General features: G+C 43.0%; 1 protein-coding gene across 2 annotated transcripts; it reads left to right on the forward strand.

Annotated features, from left to right (window-relative positions):
• LOC149458779 (metal transporter CNNM3-like) lies at positions 1–22,385 on the forward strand. Of its 2 annotated transcripts, XM_089681703.1 has the most exons (9): positions 1–1,818; positions 2,330–2,473; positions 6,476–6,628; positions 10,524–10,693; positions 10,777–10,873; positions 10,974–11,080; positions 11,572–11,707; positions 19,682–19,758; positions 21,921–22,385. In XM_089681703.1, the coding sequence occupies exons 1-8, from the start codon at positions 120–122 to the stop codon at positions 19,729–19,731; spliced, it is 2,556 nt and encodes an 851-aa protein (XP_089537829.1). In that variant the 5' UTR covers positions 1–119; the 3' UTR covers positions 19,732–19,758; positions 21,921–22,385. The 2 variants fall into 2 exon arrangements, with proteins under 2 accessions (XP_089537829.1, XP_089537830.1); XM_089681704.1 differs by lacking the exon at positions 19,682–19,758 and having other exon boundaries at positions 3–1,818.
• Positions 22,386–22,396: the final 11 nt, after the last annotated feature.

Genomic DNA, 22,396 nt, shown 5'->3' on the forward strand with positions numbered 1-22,396 from the left:
TTGACATCTGTGTGGCCTTGAAATCTGCTTGTTGTACTGGAATTCCTTGAATGTGAATATCTGTCCCAGGTGTGCCATGTAGCACTGTCTATAGAGAGCACATCGCGGGTGTTCCTGGCATGGTTCGGTGGGTACTGCATGTGCCTGATATTAATAGAGAGGATATAAAGGCGCCTGTGTTTTGCTGCATTCCATCCCTTCATTGTTTGCAGTCGCGATCTGCTGGCAATGAAGGGGTTAGCTCGCGCTTGGCTCCCTTCCTTGTTTACAGCTGCTCGGCCCCAGCCCCACCCTTCGGGCGCACCTCCCGTTTCCTATTGGCCGGTGTTTATTGGCGCGTTCCTCATTTGCTACGTTGTCTTTCAAGCCGTGGCAGCACATTGGGGACAGTGGGAGTAGTGGGCGTGCTCAGCCTTCCCTCCACTAACATGGCCGCCGCCGTTGCTGCTGTGCGGCTGCTGTTTGTGGCCGGGCTGGGGGCAACGCGGGTGGTGGGTGAGGGCAGCGAGCAGGCTCAGGTGCTGGGGGTGCGTCTGGAGAATGGAAGTGGAGTATCTATGAGCGGAGGGATAATCAGTGCTCGTCCCGGTTCTGTGTTCTTCCTCCGCCTCTATGGCTTGGGTCTTAGTAATAGTACCTGGCCCTGGCTTTCTATTGGGGCCCCTGGGGGACAAAGCTGCACTTCCGCCCCAGATACACCCTTGCAGGTGCTCCAGAAGTTCCTGGACTGCGGTGAGCAGTCATGCCTGGTTGCTGTCCAGGTTCAGGAAGGGGTCACGGTGCAGAAAGGCCTCCTGTACCCCTTGTGTATTCTCCAAGGGGGCGATTGGGTCCTTTATTCAGGGGGGGACATGCTGTTTGCAGTGTTGGGGGATGGGGAGAAGTCATATGGGGGAGAACAGGGGCCATGTGACCAGTTTGTGGCCAAGAGTCAGGACATCGATAGCTCCACCAATGAATATTTGGCGACCTGGCTCCTGGCTTTTCTAATCGTCTTGTGCGTGCTGCTGTCCGGCCTTCTCCGAGGTCTGCAGTTAAGCACCCTTATCCTGGAGCCACCAGAACTTGGTATTCTTAGAGACTGGGGTTCCCCCTCTGAAAGATTGGGTGCTACTCGGCTGGACTACTTAAGGACTCGCTGGGGAGGTTATACGCTGATTTCCCTGCTGGCCCTGTGCTGTATCACCAACGCGGCTGTAGCTGTCTTGCTGTATCAGGTCATTGGCTCCATAGCTGGTGCCATCTTTTCAGCAGCTGGAGTGCTCTGGTTGGCTGGAGAAGCTCTACCAGCTGCCATCAGTTCCCGCTGGGGTCCTTGGCTGGCATCCAAGTGCCTTTGGCTCACCCACTTTTTTTTGCTTCTTCCTGGGCCCATTGCATTTCCCTTGTCCTGGCTTCTGGAGAAGATGATTGGCCAGGACCCAAGCTGCTGCTACATGAGACTACGGATCCTAGAGATGGCCAGGTGTGGGGATCCCTACAGTGAGTTGGTGAGGGACGAATTCAGCAAGGGAGCTTTAAGAAACAGGACGGTGGAAGATATCTTAACGCCTGTGAATGACTGCTTCATGCTGGCCAGCGATGCCCTCTTGGATTTCAGCACCATGTCTAGCATCATGGAGAGTGGCTACACCCGTATACCCGTCTATGAAAACGAGCGGACCAACATTGTGGACATCCTTTATCTGAAAGACTTGGCATATGTGGATCCAGATGACTGCACCCCTCTGAGCACCATTACCCGCTTCTACAGTCACCCTGTCCACTTTGTGTTTAGTGACACCAAGTTGGACGCTGTGCTGGAGGAGTTTAAAAAGGGTGAGAAGGCCCTGGCTATGCCAGAGCAGTATGTGTTTATTTGTGCTTTTGCACATACAAGTCTCTATGTGCTGTTTTTTCCCAAAATTTGCAAAATGTAAGGGAATGTGTTGGTTAGGGGTAGATCATGCTCCGAAGATAATTGCAGCCTCTAAAGAGTGCAAGGAAATACTGCTTTACATGAAGTGTGATGGATCGTGGAATAGCGTTCATAGAATCAAATATCCTAACTGACATGAAAACTATTCCATTATAATAGTCATCCCTTTATAAGGTATGTGGCAGTGATTCTTCCGGTGCATATATATCAGTGTGACGTGAAGCTGAAGCGTTCCATAATGTGTATGTTTTTTATATATATATATATATATATATATATATATATATATATATATATATATATATATAATCATGTTGTATTCCTCATCATTGCATGTAATGAAAATTTGTATTTGGCCCATTCTCTATTTCACATCCTGCCGCTGTCTGTATGTCTGTTGCTTCTCTGCAGGTAAGTCTCACATGGCTATGGTCCAGAAAGTGAACAATGAAGGAGAAGGCGATCCATTCTACGAGGTGATGGGGCTAGTCACATTGGAGGATGTTATTGAGGAGATTATAAAATCGGAGATATTGGATGAATCGGAGGATTACAGTAAGTCGATGACTCTGTATTGGTAATGGGGAGGGAGGAGCTGAAGAAGGATGCAGCTGAGTCAAAGCACATCTTACCGTTTCTTTTCCCTGATGTACACATACACCATTTAGTGAACAAGGGGTGACTAGTGCAATACAGTGAAGAATAAACCTATCTTTTCAACCCAACTAAAACTTTTTTTTTTTTTTCCCCCAGTACCCACTCATATATTGCATATATTTGTACCACCCTAACTACAAATTATTTAATACAACCTTATTTCATACTACACGTTGCTAAAAGAATCCCATCCGTGCCAAAATGGTACTTTTACCAGAACTTGTTGTAGTGGCAATCGGACATATCTTAGGTGAATGAACACTGAGGCAAGTTATTAGAAACACAATGAGAAGATCACTTTGATGCTTCTGTATAATAAATGTGATTATAAACCTTGATTTTTTTTTTTTTTTTTTTGTTAAATAATAAACCTGTTATACTTGCCTGCTCTGTACATTGATATTGCACAGAACAGCCCTGATCCTCCTGTTCTGGCATCCTCTGCTAGTGCTCCAGGCTCCTCCTCTTTGGTGAGTGCCCCCCTAGGAAGCCGCTTTATAGGGGGGCACTCATGCCACTCACAATCTGCCCTATGAAGAGCGAGAGAACTGCTGCTCTCGGGCACAGCACTCAATCAAGATCAGGCTCAGGTAAGTATAGGGGGGAGGCTGGGGGGATCCTGTGTCACAGAAAGTTTTTTACTTTAATGCAGAGAATGCATTAAGAATCCTTTTCACATGTGCGACTCAAGTTGCCTGATTTCCAGTGTGACTTTGGAGCATGACTTTGAGTGCAACTTTGATCCGACTTTACACTCTGGATCAAAGTTGCTGCAAAGTAGTGCAGGCACCTTTTTTTTAAGTCGCAACGATTTCAACAGGTGCCACTGAAAAGAATGGACTGCGACTTGTCATGCAACTTTGATATCAAAAGTTGCATAGGTGTGAATGGAGCCAAAGTAAAAATCATAGGCATTTAGAATCATTTTAAAGGATATGTTCGGCTTTGGGAATTTGTTACATGTTCCACCCCCTTACAGCCAATCCCCACACTCCCTGTGACAGCAGGTCGAGGATCTTCTCCACTTACCTGCTGCCACGATTTAAAAAGAGCACAGCTGTGCAAGGCCATGTCATACATTCAGAAACAGCCTTTGCGGCTATCGGCTTGTAGTTCTGTGAACTGCAAGGGCTCTGTTGAGACCTCTAGGTAGTTCACTGATTTTTCCTGTCAGTGTAAGCTGCTGCAGGCAGTTACACACTGACAGTCTGTAAGAGTCCTGCATTGTACCCATGTTCTCCTGATTGCGGTCACAATGCTTTCCAGGCTCCTAATAATAACCATAAAAAGCACATTTATTTTACCTGCAAAAAGATGTACTTTATTTATTTTTTTAAAGGTGAACTTATCCTTCGACAATTGGACACACAGGCAGCATGTTAGTCAATGATGATTAAAGATTGTTTGCAAACATACTTTGTCACTTGCTACCTTCTAAACTACCTAAAAGTTCTTTAGTCTTTTGCGTTGTTACAGGGATTGTAAGGATTCTCTGCTGAGCTTTTTCCATGCTAGCAGTAGTCGTATTTCAAACATCGCTTGCAGTGACTGGTCTGTGTAGGGCCAAGGAATAATAAATCCCAAAAACCAGATGTTGTAACCTGTGTTGCAGTGTGCTAGTCCTTGGATGTGTTGGCACCATTGGTTTTTATTTTTCAGCCTAAATATTTTCAGCAAGTGAAGTAAATACATGATTTGCCAGAAATGGTGTCCTTGTCACGTCTTTGATATATATTGGAAGCACAAAAATGTTGTTTTCTTAATTGTACATCAGCACAGGGTGCTTCATATTCATGACTGCTTGGGTTATGCTGCCACTTTCAAATAAGTGAAAACTGGCGACAAAAAAGTAAGGATTCTTGCGCCCAGGCATAACCCTTCCCAGCTCAGCTAAGCCTCGGTTTTTAGATAGCGTCATTTAGGTGCTATATCTGCCTACTCGTGTTTCTGATTTTCTTTTCATGGGCTTTAGTTCCCTATTTCTGAACACCATTGCTGGGGTAGGGAAAATGTTTTTTATCAAGTATAGAAAATACTTTTTGATAATACCAGAAATGCAGTGTCCTTGTCACTTCTGTAAGCAAAATGGAAATCACAAAGATTCCTATCATTCTATGGCCTGGAGACCAAGAGGGAATGTACCCGGATCCTGCATTCAAGGCAGAGATCTTCAGGGCACCACGTTTCAGGTGACCTCGTTGGAAAGTTTCTTTAGATTTAGGGCAGAGTCCCTGAAGGCCTTGTAGAGCATGTCCACCATGAAGAGTGATAATTGGGCCTGGTGGCCCTGTGGCATGGACTGATGAGTGCCTCTGTGGTGGAAAATGTGGCAGTTAATTCCCTGCAGTGTTCTTTGTACATTGGGACTATGGAGATTGCTTTTTTTTTTTTTTTTTTTTTTACAGGCAGAGTGATGCACTGCAGTGGTGATGTTGAAAAGAGCAGACTGGAGAGATGTCATTGTGTTTATCTGCCATTTTTTTTTCCTGTTCTCCTGGAGTGGAAACCCGTCTAATCAGAAGCTTCTGGCATGCACTGACATGTTTCACCTCACCCTGGTGCTTGCCCCCATGACTAAGCCCCAAGTGAGGGGCGAAACATGTTGGTAGCAAGTCGTCAACAGAGCTGGGATGAATCCTCATTTGTTAATTGTACATTTGGATCTTATTGGTACGGGTCGATATTTTCTTTTTTTCTTCTTTCCTCTGACTGCATGCATTGAGCCAGGAATGGGCTCTTTCCACACCAGCCAAAACACCTCTGCCAGGAGAGATCACCAAAACATCCAATGTGTGTGCGAGGCCAAATCCATCACGAAAAAATGCTGTGGGTTCTGTCAGATCGGCCAGATATGCTGGCACAGGGTTCAGTCTTCCATCCTGCTTTATGGTCACTGCCTTTGACGGCATGTCTGTTGACTACCAAGTTTGTTATCCCTATGCTCCTCAAGGCCAGAAATTCGACCCGCATGAAGATGTACCCATTGTCTATAGAAGGCTTTTTTTCGCCTGGTGTGAGACATTAAAGTTTCATCTCTGCCAATGTGTGTCTTGGAATGCTCAAATCTGGTGTGGTGATGTCTGTGGCTTTAAGTACCATCAAGAGGCACATATCAACCCTGACTATAGTGTTTCGGAGACAAATCGTGTCTTTTTCACAGAGTATCACATGGATTGTTCTGTAAAATGATTTTATAAGTAAACTAAACATCCTAATCTGTTCTGTTCTAACCTACTAATACTACCTACCTACTAGTTATAAACTACTAATCTCATCCTCTATGAACTGGAGAGGAACAAAGACAGACATGGTTGTAGTCCAGCATGGGTGGCAACCTTTGCTCCCATAATGCAGTGGAGAAGCGAGAATAGACACCCAGGGATAGGAAGTGCTTTATTCATAGGATTACCAGGTAAAAATAAAAGAAAAATGCCTGAAAACTAATGATGCCTCCTCATCGAAGGGCTGCTAAGCTGCAATATATATATTGTTAGGGTTTAGATATGATTTAAAGGTTATAATGAGCATTTGTGACTGACAGTAGGGCACAATTCTATACACAAATTTCTACTTGTGCTGTTTGACCTATTTGATATGGAGAAGGGAGCATCCACTGCATGTAGGCTACCAACACACATTGGCTGAGAGGTTTTAAAACGGGTAGATGTTTCACTACCTGTTTTTTGGGGAGACCTCCTCCCCCTATATGGAAAGCTTTAGTCCAGCTTACTAGACAGTCAGATAATGTGAAATTAAGATTTTGGGGCCCTGTGCTTATTTTGTGTTGCTCTCATTCCTGTACATCCTGTTCAAAACCTGTTTTTTGTGTGGCCAAACATTGTGATGGGGCATGTATAGCTGTTGCATCTGATACATCTTTTATTTCACCTTTTCTCTCAGAACAAGCCATAAAGAAGAAGCATCCTAAAGTGCATCCCATTCCAATACCACGTGGAGGAGAGGACCTATCATTTTTCAAGGGTGGCGACTTGGAACAAAAAGTCAAGATATCACCCCAACTATTACTGGCCACTCAGCGCTTCTTATCTCAGGGTACTTTTTTTATGACCTAGTAGAGGGCATGCAGTTTGGCGTAACAGTGGTCGCAGTGGTTATAGGAACATTTACGTACTGTGTTCTGTGCTCTGCTTCCACTCAGTCAAAGATTAACTAAGAAAGACATTGACAGTTACAATACTTATGCACAGTAGTGTGAGCTTTTTTGATTTTGCCTGGCATCTCCACCTATATCATATTGCCCTTGTATGTAAGGAATGAAAATAACGAAAAAATGCAGCACCATGACTCTCCCTTTGCCCATCTGCTTATTGAAACAAGTAGTCTGAAATCTCTATCCTACAACACTACCTTGGTGTGCCCTGTCCTGAGGCACACATTCAAAAGAAGAGATCTTGAGGCTAGGTTTTTTGTGCCAATAGGTGCTCTGATTACTTTTTTTGCCAAATACCGTATATACTCGAGTATAAGCCGAGGTACCTCATTTTACCACAAAAAACTGGGAAAAACTATTGACTCGAGTATAAGCCGAGGGTGGGAACACCAGTGGGAAGAATCGTGCCTCATCATTGGTGTCAGTGGGAGGAATAGTGCCCCATCATTGGTGTCAGTGGGAGGAATAGCGCCCCATCATTGGTGTCAGTGGGAGGAATAGCGCCCCATCATTGGTGTCAGTGGGAGGAATAGCGCCCCATCATTGGTGTCAGTGGGAGGAATAGCGCCCCATCATTGGTGTCAGTGGGAGGAATAGCGCCCCATCATTGGTGTCAGTGGGAGGAATAGCGCCCCATCATTGGTGTCAGTGGGAGGAATAGCGCCCCATCATTGGTGTCAGTGGGAGGAATAGCGCCCCATCATTGGTGTCAGTGGGAGGAATAGCGCCCCATCATTGGTGTCAGTGGGAGGAATAGCGCCCCATCATTGGTGTCAGTGGGAGGAATAGCGCCCCATCATTGGTGTCAGTGGGAGGAATAGCGCCCCATCATTGGTGTCAGTGGGAGGAATAGCGCCCCATCATTGGTGTCAGTGGGAGGAATAGCGCCCCATCATTGGTGTCAGTGGGAGGAATAGCGCCCCATCATTGGTGTCAGTGGGAGGAATAGCGCCCCATCATTGGTGTCAGTGGGAGGAATAGCGCCCCATCATTGGTGTCAGTGGGAGGAATAGCGCCCCATCATTGGTGTCAGTGGGAGGAATAGCGCCCCATCATTGGTGTCAGTGGGAGGAATAGCGCCCCATCATTGGTGTCAGTGGGAGGAATAGCGCCCCATCATTGGTGTCAGTGGGAGGAATAGCGCCCCATCATTGGTGTCAGTGGGAGGAATAGCGCCCCATCATTGGTGTCAGTGGGAGGAATAGCGCCCCATCATTGGTGTCAGTGGGAGGAATAGCGCCCCATCATTGGTGTCAGTGGGAGGAATAGCGCCCCATCATTGGTGTCAGTGGGAGGAATAGCGCCCCATCATTGGTATCAGTGGGAGGAATAGCGCCCCATCATTGGTGTCAGTGGGAGGAATAGCGCCCCATCATTGGTGTCAGTGGGAGGAATAGTGTCCCAACATTGGTGTCAGTGGGAGGAATAGTGTCCCAACATTGGTGTCAGTGGGAGGAATAGTGTCCCAACATTGGTGTCAGTGGGAGGAATAGTGTCCCAACATTGGTGTCAGTGGGAGGAATAGTGTCCCAACATTGGTGTCAGTGGGAGGAATAGTGTCCCAACATTGGTGTCAGTGGGAGGAATAGTATCCCATCATTGGTGTCAGTGGGGGGTGGAATAGTGCTCCATGATTGGTGTCAGTGGGGGGTGGAATAATGCCCCATCATTGGTGTCAGTGGGGGGTGGAATAGTGCTCCATGATTGGTGTCAGTGGGGGGTGGAATAATGCCCCATCATTGGTGTCGGGGGGGGGGGGGGGGGGGGGGGAGGAAAAGTGCCCCATCGTTGGTGTCAGTGGGAGGAATAATGCCCCAACATTGGTATCAGTGACACCAATGATGGGGCACTATTCCTCCCACTGACACTTGCTGACCCCTGTTCCAGTATGGTGCTGCTGCAGCCAGCATATGTGGTTGCAGCAGCACCTAAGCACGGCACACTTACCTGCATCTCCTTCACTCGATTTTCGCGGGGCCGCTCAGCTCCGCCTCCTCGCCGGTGATTGGCTGCCTGTGTGCCTTTCCTGAGCTACAGTTCTGGCGGCCAATCACCGGTGAGAAGGTGGAGCCGAGCAGCCACGCGAACATCCAGTGGACGAACCGAATGAAGGAGCAGCCGCGCTTCCTGGACCGGATCGTCGTGGGACCGGAGCCAGGTAAGAGACAGCAGCCCCCTGCAGACGTTGACTCGAGTATAAGCCGAGGGGGCTGTTTTTCAGCACAAAAAATGTGCTGAAAAACTCTGCTTATACTCGAGTATATACGGTATCTAAAATTTAGTTGTTTTGTCCTCTCTAGGACATAGACCAGGACAGATATTTATTTAATTTGTACTTTTTGTATTTTTTACTAAAGGATCTATTTATGTGCGCTATTATGAACAAGGGCGGACTGACAACTCATGGGGCCCCCGGGCAATAGGGGATCATGGGGCCCCTGTGTCCTTGCCCAAACTCAAAAAAGGCTATGAAAAAGGTACCAGGGGCATCTCATGGGGCCCCCTACTGACTCCGGGCCCTCAGGCAGTGCCTGAGTTTCCAAATGGTCAGTCCGCCCCTAATTATGAATATTTTGCATAAAATGGCATCCCTTGAAAGTACAGATTCAGCAGGAGGGGGGCTATACTCCATTGTTGTGAACTCATGCTGTGCTTGAAAAAGAGGAAGGTGAATGTTCTTGCTACTTGGGTCTATACCAGGGGTGGGCAAACTTTTTGACTTGAGGGCCGCAATGGGTTCATATATTGGACCCGGGGGCTGGACCAAGAGTAGATAGTAATTCATCCCCCACAGTACTATTCCCCCCCAAGTAGTAAGCCAAGTCCCCCCTGTGTCAATTCACTTACCTTTGCTCCGCGCGTTCCTCTCGCCGTGTTCCCGCGCCGTTCCAGTCTTCAGGGCGGACTGTGAGAGGAGCCTAGCTCCCTTCACGTTCGTCACGCTGCCCCGCCTACACACATCCTGACAGCCAATGTTTGCCTGCCCTGGCTGTTTTTTTTTTATCACGCTCCGCGGGCCGGATTTAAAGGTCCGCCGGGCCGTATACGGCCTGCGGGCCGTAGTTTGCCCATTGCTGGTCTATACCAATTATATATCAGTTATATTTTGTCTGGATCAGAGGCCTAGAAGTTGGTCCCTTTTTTGCCTTGCATTGAGTCCTTCTGCCATTAGTCTTGGATCCTGTTAACTCCTTTGTGTCTTTTACATTCCCTACATATGAACACCATGGAGAGTTCTGTACAATTTTTTTCAGTTTTATTTCCATTTAAAATGTTGCCATTTTATTTTTTAAAAAAGGCTCCCTTCAATAGCAATGAATGGTACAGCATGTAAAACCACTACCCATGAATTGCATGTGTATGTTCATGCATTGGGTTGTAAAGGAATTTGCCCTTTCAGTGACACAGTTGAGTACTGTCTGATACTTTTCTATTTGGTCTGAAAGTGTAACTTTTTTTCATGTTTTGGGATATACCCCTTCTACTAAGGTCCAAGAGCAGTAATATGTCTACAATCCCCTTTCACTGAAAAAGCATACAGAATGTGTGTGGTGTACAAAACAATGTACAGTGGATATAAAAAAGCAACACTACACCTGCATAAATGCCAGGTTTTTGAGATGTAAAAAAAAAAACAAGCCCAAGATAAATCACTTCTGAATTTTCCCACCTTTTTAAAGTGATCTATAATTTGTGCAATGCAATTAAAACAAACTGAAATCCTATTGCTCAGATACATATATTTTTATAACATGTTTTTCTGTGTTCACTTGGCAGAAGTGGAGCTTTTCAGTGCCACTCGGATGTCAGAGAAGGCTCTTTTGCACTTGCTGAAACTCCCAGGAGTCACACATGAAGTGAAATTTGATGACAGTGAACGGTTTGCTCCTGAACACTATTTGTACCTGCGCAGCCAACCTGTGGACTATTTCATACTTATTCTACAGGTGAATACAAGTGAGAAATGGCGTTGGCATTCATTAAGCTTTATTCTTCAGTTCACTGTACTAATTTTCTCTTTGTTTCCCAGGGAAAAGTGCTGGTAGAAATTGGGAAGGAATGTCTAAAGTTTGAGAATGGAGCATTTACTTATTACGGAGTTGCTGCATTGAGTCCGTGCCTTTTAAGTGAGAGCAGCACATAAGGGGTCCAATGCTGGGCTTGGCGCTACTTAATTCTAAATGTGTCTTTCATATTTAGGCTGACTTTCCATTATCCACATTTTAGGTCCTAACTCTCCATCCAGTGGCCATGAGCACAGTGATTCTCCAGACTCTGGTTTTTACTGTCCTGACTACTCTGTGAAAGCATTGTCTGATCTACAGCTAGTCAAGGTATATGTGTGATTTCTTACTTGAACATCTATAACAAGCATATGTGTTTGTACAGCTGTAATGTTTAGCTGCCTAGGATTACTTTCATGGAAGGATACTTTAACGGATGCCAGGTTCAGTTTTACATCTTCGTATTTGCGAAGACCAACATTTCCAGTTTATTTCATTTATTTTTTATAAATGTTTTGACTGTGTATTATGTACAACCATATAATGTAATTTGGCCTAACCCGTTTCCAGCTTTTCAGGTTAAGGAACCAGAAACATTAATGTGGGTCTGTTCATACAACTGTTCCTTGTAAATGGAGAAATCTGGGCCACAAACTTTAATCTGCATTCCATATGACTTCAAAGCATTTTGATTCAGTGGGTTCTGGGCAGCACAGAAATGTTACTTTGCTATATAGGGACATCCAGTATCTAATAACTCTTTCCTCTTTATTTCATGAGCACTTTCTTTGTTTTTTTTATTGTCTTTGTTCTTGATCCAGGTCACTCGGCTTCAATATCTCAATGCTCTGCGGACCTCACATTCACACACCAGTGCTCAGTCTCCAGACAGCATAGAGCTGAAGATATTTCCAAACAGCCAGACACAGCTATTCAATGACAGGAATTCTGGATCAGGTAAGAAGTAGGGCATTTGATGTGTGTCTAGTTACTAATAAGCAGGTCTTTAGGACATACAGTCAGGTCCATAAATATTGGGACATCAACACAATTCTAACATTTTTGGCTCTATACACCACCACAATGGATTCGAAATGAAATGAACAAAATGTGCTTTAACTGCAGACTGTCAGCTTTAATTTGAGGGTATTTACATCCAAATCAGGTGAACGGTGTAGGAATTACAACAGTTTGCATATGTGCCTCTCACTTGTTAAGGGACCAAAAGTAATGGGACAGAATAATAATCATAAATCAAACTTTCACTTTTTAATACTTGGTTGCAAATCCTTTGCAGTCAATTACAGCCTGAAGTCTGGAAAGCATAGACATCACCAGATGCTGGGTTTCATCCCTGGTGATGCTGTGCCAGGCCTCTACTGCAACTGTCTTCAGTTCCTGCTTGTTCTTGGGGCATTTTCCCTTCAGTTTTATCTTTAGCAAGTGAAATGCATGCTCAATCGGATTCAGGTCAGGTGATTGACTTGGCCATTGCATAACATTCCACTTCTTTCCCTTAAACTCTTTGGTTGCTTTTGCAGTATGCTTTGGGTCATTGTCCATCTGCACTGTGAAGCGGCGTCCAATGAGTTCTGAAGCATTTGGCTGAATATGAGCAGATAATATTGTCCGAAACACTTCAGAATTCATCCTGCTGCTTTTGTCAGCAGTCACATCATCAATAAATACAAAAGAACCAGTTCCATTGGCAGCCATACATGCCCACGCCATGACACTACCACTACCATGCTTCACTGATGAGATGGTATGCTTAGGATCATGAGCAGTTCCTTTCCTTCTCCATACTCTTCTCTTCCCATCACTCTGGTACAAGTTGATCTCGGTCTCATCTGTCCATAGGATGTTGTTCCAGAACTGTGAAGGCTTTTTTAGATGTCGTTTGGCAAACTGTAATCTGGCCTTCCTGTTTTTGAGGCTCACCAATGGTTTACATCTTGTGGTGAACCCTCTGTATTCACTCTGGTGAAGTCTTCTCTTGATTGTTGACTTTGACACACATACACCTATCTCCTGGAGAGTGTTCTTGATCTGGCCAACTGTTGTGAAGGGTGTTTTCTTCACCAGGGAAAGAATTCTTCGGTCATCCACCACAGTTGTTTTCCGTGGTCTTCTGGGTCTTTTAGTGTTGCTGAGCTCACCGATGCGTTCCTTCTTTTTAAGAATGTTCCAAACAGTTGTTTTGGCCACGCCTAATGTTTTTGCTATCTCTCTGATGGGTTTGTTTTGTTTTTTCAGCCTAATGATGGCTTGCTTCACTGATAGTGACAGCTCTTTGGCTCTCATCTTAAGAGTTGACCGCAACAGTTTCCAAATGCAAATAGCACACTTGAAATGAACTCTGGACCTTTTATCTGCTCATTGTAATTGGGATAATGAGGGAATAACACACACCTGGCCATGGAACAGCTGAGAAGCCAATTGTCCCATTACTTTTGGTCCCTTAACAAGTGAGAGGCACATATGCAAACTGTTGTAATTCCTACACCGTTCACCTGATTTGGATGTAAATACCGTCAAATTAAAGCTGACAGTCTGCAGTTAAAGCACATCTTGCTCGTTTCATTTCAAATCCATTGTGGTGGTGTATAGAGCCAAAAATGTTAGAATTGTGTCAATGTCCCAATATTTATGGACCTGACTGTATAATCTGTGAGTTCAGTCATATCTCCAATTTTAATTTCAATGGCTGAGACGTTGCAAGTGGACATTTACAATGGGAATATATAAACTGAACAATGTTCTAATTTTCCTGTAGTCTACTGAGGGGCATAGGAAGCCTTTTGCCTTCAGGTTTTACTACTGTCTACAGGAGGATTGCACGCTGACAAAGCACAAAAAAAAATGTAGGCCAGCCCAGGATAACCCATCCTACTACCACCATGCATCAGTTTTACAGCAAACTGTACTGAGAGCATGATCATAAACACAGAGGGGTGGGACCTGTGTCACCCAATGGTGAAACAAAAATGTTCAAAATATTGAGGGACACGGAACGTAATTTACATTAGAGATGTCCAAAGGAAGTCCAACTGAGGGGTGGACAACACACAGAATGAATGCTAATAGGCCCAGTGGAAACAACTGGGGACTTCTCTGTTCACACTTAGAAAACGTGAACAGAAGACCAACCTTGAAAATCTAGGAACTCTAAGAAGCACTCACAGATCTAGTAGAGTTTGCTTTTACAGGAAAGTGTGGAATCTGATCCTTGAAACTATAAGCTTGAATAATGGTCTGTTTGAGCTACCTACTGGTGGAATGGGAATTTGATAGTTCCTTACAGGGACCATCCCGGATGAAAAAATGGTAATCAGTCTTTCCAAAAGAAGCAGTGGCTGATTTACTAAAGGCAAAAAGACTATTTACTTTGCATGGGATTTTGTACTTTTCAATGGAATTTTCCCCCAGAGTTTAGTGAATGAGATAAAGGTCTGCTGACTTCTATCAGCCAATCAAAATGCTGTTTTTTTTTTTTTTTTTTTGTTTTTTGTTTTTTGTTTTTCTTTCCCCCTTGTACATGATTGGGTATTCTTTACTAAGTGAAGATTTGCTACATTCATTAAACTCTGGGGAAAATTCCCTTGCAAAGTGAAGAACCTATTTACTTTTAGTAAATCAACCCCATATACTCTTACATCCAGACCATAAACTAAAATTTCTTTTTGGTGAGCTGGACAGAGGGATGGAAGAACAACGACTGATTGAGGTGCAAAGCAGAAATTACCAAGAATGTCCTAGGCTTCAACCACCTTGTCCTTCTGCAAAACCATAAAGGGTTCCTTGCAGAATAAAGCTACCAGTACAGACACAAGCCTGATGTTATGTCTACAAGGAATGCCACCTTTTAAGTGAAAGTACAGAGCAAATATCTTTATCTCTGCTCCTAAGAAAAGGCCTTTTAAACCCATTAAACAGTGTAAGATTCCACATGGGAACAGAGAGCTACATGGGAGACTCCCTGTAAGTAATAAGGAGCAAAATGGTCTCTGAAACAAGATAGAGCAGAAGATTTTTAATAGTGTTGGCAGCCAAATGTTGGTCCAGACTCGCAGAACATTTATCCCATTGAGAAACTCCTAAAGTGGAAGCTCCATAACTCACACCTAGCATTTTAGGAATCAAAAATTCAGAGGTGACCTGTTTCTCAAAACCTGGGGGGACATTAAAGGCAGAGATCATGAAGCAAGATGGCAAATTTGTCCTAGAAACAGAATATCTTGACAGTCTTGCAAAGCCCAGAGACATCAGGAATCTTACTAGGCCGACTTACCACAGCTGCCTGGGTCATTCTGGAACAATGAGGATCATTGGAATGCTCTCCATCTCAATCCTGTGAAGCGGACGAGGAAGAAGCTTCAGGGAAGGAAAAGCATGAATCGGGGTGAATTGATGCCATGGAGTCACCAAAGCAATTCATTGCTTCTACTAGAAGGCTCACGGTATCTGGAGCTGTATGCCAGGAGGTCCACATCTGGTAACACAGATCCTGAAACACTTATGGGTGTAGGGATCACTGCCCCAGGTCTATGCTTTCTCAGCTGAGGACGTTTGCCTTTCTGTTTTCTATGCCTGGGCTGTACATGAACACAGTTCTACCTTTCTTGCTGCAATAAGACTTATGGTTCCTCCCTGTTGGTTGATGTATGCCACCAGTGTGGCATTGTCCGACTGAATCTGAATTAGATAACCTTCGAGCAGGATGGCACAATGCTGCAAAGACAGCCCAGTCATCGGAAACTCAGAATGTTGACTGGAAGATTATACTCCTCCAATCACAATGTCTCCTGCACCAACATGGTGCCCAGGACTCCTCCTCAGCCCAACTGTCTGGCATCTATTCTGGCAACCTGGTCCTCTATGCCAAATGAATATGTCTGTTGGACTTGACTGACTTGTTTTATGGTTGCAGAATGTTACACTGTAGAGGTCTAGAGTGAAATTGGGCAAAAGAAAACTGCCTTGAAGGAGGCTACCATCATGTCCAAGACTCGTGTAAAATGTGGTTCAGACAACTACTGGACTGGAGATCTCAGATGTAAGACTGGAGCTTGAAGGTACTTCTATCGAAGGTTGAGGATCTATCTAAAGCATTTTAATGTCTGGACAGTCTGTCATATCCGACAAACCTGCACTGACTGTTCCCTCAGGTATCCCACAATTGGGATGCTGTGAGAGTGCAGTAGGGCTAATACTTGGGCTAGCACCTTGGTGAACACCTGGAATAATGAGGACAGTTTAGATATGTGCCCTTGATGTCCACAGAAGCCACAAAGTCTCCCTGGTGAGAGGGAACAATTACAGGCCTGGGACATTTCTAGTGCAATTCCTGAGCTTGAATGAACATATTCACAGGGGAATTCAATATAGCATTTGACAATTTTCTGGTAGTAGTTCCCTTTAAAAGTTCCTGCGCCTAATTCAGGCAAGTATTTGCACCAGTTTTGGTATTCCCATTGATACATGTAACAAATTAAGATGGTTCTTACTACCTCCACTTTAAGAACCTATTGCTATGTTAATTTCCACATTGTATTTCAACTATTTCTAGCCTACTCCTATTTGAACAATCTTGAAGTTTGCAAACTTATTTAAGGAAGATCCTCAACACATTTATTTATTTAAGTTCCGTGACACTATTTTTACTATGCCCTTGAGTAGGCACTGCTGTGTTACAGAATTCAGAGCCTGACTTCTGAACTCAATATGTGCTGAAAGGAGGTGGTTCAAAACACAAGTTCAATAAGGAATTGCTGCTTGCAGTCAACGAGGTACCATGGCATATGTAGTCCTTAGAAATTTAAAGTCAACAGCTGAGTACAGACTGCAAAGCATGCAGGGAACCCCAGAGGTTGTGGAAAGAGATGGGCAGCAAACAGGCATCACTCACAAGGAAGGGAGATTTTTCAAGTAAGCTTATACTGGATTTTTAAAAATAACTATTGTTGTATTGCGATCACAGTGCTGATGTTATAAAATTAGTGTATGCTGTCAGTGTGTACTCCAACAAACTGTCCCAACTGAAGTTTTAAACCTACAGCCATTTTATAAGATATCAACCACAGCAAAAGTAATATCCCATTTAAGTGATTTTGCTCAGTCTGCCATCATTTTAGCACCGTAGAGTAACTGCAAGGATGGGATGAAGAGCAGGGCCCACTATAAGGAACAGAGCTCTAGAGAGGGCTTCCAACTGCGTATTGCTTGGGTCGTAAAAAACCGGTGCATCTCCTACTTGTATGGTAGTTTCTTTGAGGCTGAAAACTGCTCAATCGACAGTGGGGATAGACCACTTTATTTTTTTTCCAAAATCCTTCCTGAACTGGTACAAGGCTAATAAGCGTGGTGCGCATTGCATAAGCAGAAACTGTCTCTTAGGGCATGTTTTCAGGGAGATTGGAGCGACTCAGAAACAGACCGTCTCAGATATATAAAAATATAGTATCTGTTGGTGAAGATGTGGAAGTGCATTTGTGGCCCGGAGTCAGCAGATAACTGGTTGATTTGGGCCATGAAGTCTTGCATGTCTCGTAAAAACCTCAGGTGAAGGGGCAGAAGAACTGGCCCAGCTGACAAAGCTAGACCCTAGGAGTAGAGGGGCAACACCATTCCAGGCTGCAGTGTCTGCACCATCAGGAGGCCCACTGCAAGCATCCTGGAAGCCATTAGTGGAGTGTGAACTGGTGGCACCAATTACAGCAGAAATGTCTCAAGATATGCAAAGACATGTCTGGTACTTGCTGTTTGTTATACAGCTACAGCCATGGAGAAATTTGTTGGTACCCTTACAGCTCATTGAAGCAATGAGTTATTCCTCTAGAAAAGTTATGAAATTAAAAGCAACTATCATGTGTACCTTTTTGGTATGTCAAAGAGTAAAGCAAAGAAAGTGTGAAAAGATCAATCATTTCCTATTCTAGAAAGATATTCTAAAAATGGCTTGGACACATTTGTTAGTACCCCTAAAAAAGATTATAAACAATGAGATCGTAGTGATGTTTTAAACTGTTTCCTGTAATTAGTATGACACTTCTTAAATCTTAAATATTTATTCAGTCTATTTAAATGGAGAAAAGTAGCCACTCTTCGTTATGGTATTGTGTGCACCACACTGAACATATAGCTTTCACTTTTAAATGATGCTTTTCTTTGGTATAAGACCATCTCCAAGCTGTGACTACAGCTGCAAAAATTAAGATGTTTAAATGTAACCCAACCACCCTGAACATCGGAAAATCGACCCCAGATTGAGCAGAATAATAGTGCAAGTGGTACACAATCATCCAAGGAAAATTTTAAAAGAGATGCAAACTGAACGTCAAGGTAAATCAGTATTTGATTTGCACCATCCATCCCTTTTTCAGCTACAGTGTGCTCAAAGGAAGAGGACTCAAGTGTTGAAAGAAAATCAAAATGGCCAAACTGGAATTTGCTAAAATGCATATTGACAAATCACAATGCTTCTTGTAGAATGTCTTTTGGACAGATGAGACAAACCTGGAGCTATTTGACAATTCACATCAGCTCTATGTTTGCACATGGAAAAATTTAATTTTCAACAAATAGAACACAGTGTGTCTACTGTGAAACAAGGATTGGTTATGTTTTATTAAATATGGAATAAACAATGGTTAATGCCAGCTACTTTTGTCACTTTCAAACTTATTCGTGAAAATTGTGGGCTTTTCTTGATGGAAGGGTACCAACAAATTTGTCCACAGCTGTAAATTCTGGGAAGTAATGAGGAAAAGTGTGGTTTTTATGTAAACCCTTCATCCACAAGCCAATAAATTATTGCCTGCTGACACCCCAGACTTGCTGGCATGCACTGAACATGGCTATGCACAGCCCTGGGCATGCACTAAGTTCATTCATGGACACCCCTGCTTCTGCACCCTCATGTTAGAGTCATGGTAAATAAACTAATCATAAATCATTTTTGTAGGTCAGCATTACTAAAGAGCTAGGGATCCTTTAAAGCCAAACACCACAGAAAAAAAACAACATGGGTAAAAGCAGTTAAAGTGTATGTAAACCCTTACCTTGTAAAACAATCCATTCTGTTTAAAACAGAAATGAAAGGCAAAACATGTGTATAGATATATAAAAAAAACACATTATAAATATCTCCCTTTTTCTTTTTTTAAGTGATCACCTAACCTCTGTTTCAGCAGGCATGTGAAGAGAAACAGCAGGACACTAAGCTTCCCAGGAAGGGGGGGGGGGGGGAAGAGTTTGTCAGCAAAAGTCTTATTGGAGGAGAGTACACAGAATTCCCAGCACGGCTAGTGAACTGACCACGCTGTGCTCTCCTGCCTAATGTGGACAGTTTAATAGAAAAGCAGAGAGGCTGGCAGGAACACCAGGGATTTCACACAAAGGAAGAAATATCAAGAGAACAGGAATTTTTCATACAAGTACATGGTATGGCAGGCACATATCAGGAATATGAAATGCTGGGTTTACATACCCTTTAACAATAAACATTAACAGTGTAAGTATCCTTGTCCAGTAATCCCTATATGGCAGCACTCTAGGATAGGGAGGGTCACCATTAAGAATCATTTGGGCTCTGCTTTGGTGCATGTGCTCACATGTTAGCAGAAGAGAGTACAATAAAATGATTGCCTCATCACTTCACTATGTTTTTGCTCCTTCATTGTCCAGTCAACCAGCTAGGAGGCTGTTCTTGACTTAAAAAGGAACTTCAGTTTGACATGATGTAAAACCTTTTATATATATTTTACTGATGTCGTTGATAAATAAACTGCAGTTCATTGTCAATAATGGAGTCCTCCTTTCTGCCAGCATGAAGAGTAATTGACCTGTAACTGGCACCGGGAAGACCTATGCACAAAGTATAATTTTCTGGCCTCCCCTCTGTTCATCTGTTGTAACCCTGTCTATTTCCAGCATTTCTAATCAACACTGCTGTTATGGGCACAATAGAGAGTGTCAGCTAATAGCTGACCATGCTGGTAAATGCAGAGGTAAATTTAAACATTATTCTCCTTCCTAATTAGCAGTGTACGCTTTGCATCCCGCTTGCTGCAAAATCACTCGGCTCTGTACTGCACATTGAAAAAATGTATCATGGCTTTTTTTTTTTCTTTTTTAAATATGGCAATGACCTCTGATGTGCTTATAAAGCAGACTTTTAAGCACATGTACACTAAGCTTTCAGTACCGCAGGTAAGGTCTGGGCTGCATACATCTGTTTTGCGACTTTCAGAGTGACATGTCCCAGGCTTTACTGTTTCAGTTCTAATAATTTCTATGAAAATAATCAAAGATATATAACATTTATCAAACATCTCTTCTCCAATGAAGATTTAAGTGAAAGTTTAAAGGCCATGATATGACTCCCTTTCAATGTATGCTTTCTAATTTATTCACATTCATAGTACAGCTACAATCCCGCCGTACCCTCCTGTCTGATAGATTTGGTTAATCCATTTTTCTAACTTCTATAATAAGTTATTACATTTAAATCAAAGTGGTATTAAACCCAAAAGCAAATCTTAATTATATAACAGCTTACCCTTTCTTAGATGCGATGGCTGCAGTAATGTTTTCTTTTTGAGGCTCTTTTCTCTATTTTCATTTGGTCATCCTGCCAGTAAACCTGTTTTTTCAAAATAACAAGCTCTCTAGCAGAATGCATCAGTTACAGTGTTGAGAAAAAAACATTCAACACTACCATGGGTACTTACAGTGGTCTGCTTTTATTTATGTAATCCTTATCCCAAAAGGGGAAAAAAGTGTTTGCTGTAACTGCCTATAAAGTGTTAAATGGAGTTTGGCTTTAGTTTGTTAGTGTATTTAAATCTGCTAGTCCATCTAACACTCCCCTCAGACTGGCAGTGCTGCTGTCCAAAGGCGTCCCTGTACTCATTCATCCAGAGTGGGGGCACTCTAATACAGGAGATGTGTTACTGGCCAGATCACAGGTAAAACAGAGGGAAAAAGAAACCTGATGCAGCCACCCCATCTAATGATTGGTAAACTGCAGCATCACACATTTATTTAGTTTTAATATTGCTTTAAGTAAAATTCAGTATAGGGAATTTACAGAAGCATAATCAAGTGCAAACACCATAGCCTAATTGTAATATTTCATCCCACCTTCTTCTTTTTAGGTGTGGAATCTGTTCTGCAATGGTTTAATGACACATTTACCCTAAAATTTACAATTTTGTTTCCAACATTCCAAATACCATGAAACCTAGGTGTGGTCAGAAATGTTATATATTGCTTCATTCTACTACTGCTAACTGATATTACATTTGTGTCAATTCTTTGCACATTACAGAAGTTCTACACTTTTCCCAAAGATATACAGCTGTATCTATTAAAGATTGGCTTTCCATGGCCATCATTTAATCTCAGTAGGCAACTAAAAGCTGTGACAGTGCTGACTCTGTCCAGTTTAACCTGCTTTGGGAGAACTATGTAGACTGCCATTTTTACTTTTTTAAATGTGAAATGCCTGACTGTCAAAATGATCCAATGATTACTCAGCTGGAACAAGTGTACTAATCAGATATAGTAATTTTTTGCTGGCTTGCTACTTGTTCCAAATCAGTTACCCAAAGCATTCAGCCTGGAGATAGCTATACAGCTTACATTCTTAAAATATAGGCTACCCTTGTTGAGTATTTTCTATGTCTTGACAGGTTTCCTTTCACCTGAACTTACTCTTCAGATACAGCTTAAAGCGCTAAAGTCTTTAGAAAAAAAAACTGTGAGCAGGCAGGTTTTTTTCATCACAGGATCGTGCCTGTGAACAGCCAGTGTAGAGCAATACAGTGAGACACAGTCTCAAAAAAAAGAAAGTATCAAGAGGCTGAAAATCCAGCACTTGACCATAGCCTGAGGAGAAGATCAGCAAGGAATCCAACGGCTGCATCATTGGAACAGAGGTGATTATTCTGTGGACTTTATTTCCTCCTTAAGCAGCCAGTTTGTGGGCACATCCAACATACTGAAAACATGCTTAGACTTACAACACTGTTTACATAGTCTGCTATGGCACCCCTTCTATCCAAGAAAGCTTGCTTTGGCATCTTGTTTCTCTTGTTTTTTTTTTTGTGAAACCATTAAAACATATTACTTGTGTACAATAGTTGGTGACCGGTGTTTCATCTTACAGATCTGAAGAAGGAAGTGCTGGAATGCAGATGAGAGCTGATTGATCATCATCTTAACTACCCTTACCTCATCAAGAACCTGGAATAGAAGAAACATGAGTAGCACTGCTCGTGTCTCACAGTTCCTTACTGGTGCCATTTATATATATTTTTTTTTTTAGGTGGAAAGTGATGTTTCAAGTGAACATCCATTGGATAGTGACGTTTCCTGGCAGGTCACAGGAACATCACCACTTGTAGTGTAGACATTTCTTGCCATTACCCGGCATTTCCGTCCACAGAGGAAGTTGTAAAGAAGGGCGGAGTATTAGTGGAAGCTCCACTGCTGATTGGAGGACTGAAATTTCAAATGTGTTGGGTTGTTAATACTTTATAGAACAGATATGTTATATGTTTATTTTGTATTAAGCTAATTGGTGGCTGGATAAGTGGAAATTGGAAGCATTAACAAAAAAACGGACATTTTATCTCAGTGTGT

This window comes from Staurois parvus, unplaced genomic scaffold (assembly GCF_062004578.1).
Source record: "Staurois parvus isolate SC_StPar_1 unplaced genomic scaffold, SC_StPar_1.0 ptg000276l, whole genome shotgun sequence".
NCBI classification, from domain to species: Eukaryota; Metazoa; Chordata; class Amphibia; order Anura; family Ranidae; genus Staurois; species Staurois parvus.

Excerpts from the sequence above, each read along its gene's own strand:
- LOC149458779 (XM_089681703.1), top strand. The coding sequence starts at position 120 with ATGGTTCGGTGGGTACTGCATGTGCCTGATATTAATAGAGAGGATATA. Across the intron at positions 2,474-6,475 it reads GGATGAATCGGAGGATTACA|AACAAGCCATAAAGAAGAAG; the intron begins GTAAGTCGATGA and ends CTTTTCTCTCAG. Across the intron at positions 11,708-19,681 it reads TGACAGGAATTCTGGATCAG|CATTTCTAATCAACACTGCT; the intron begins GTAAGAAGTAGG and ends GTCTATTTCCAG.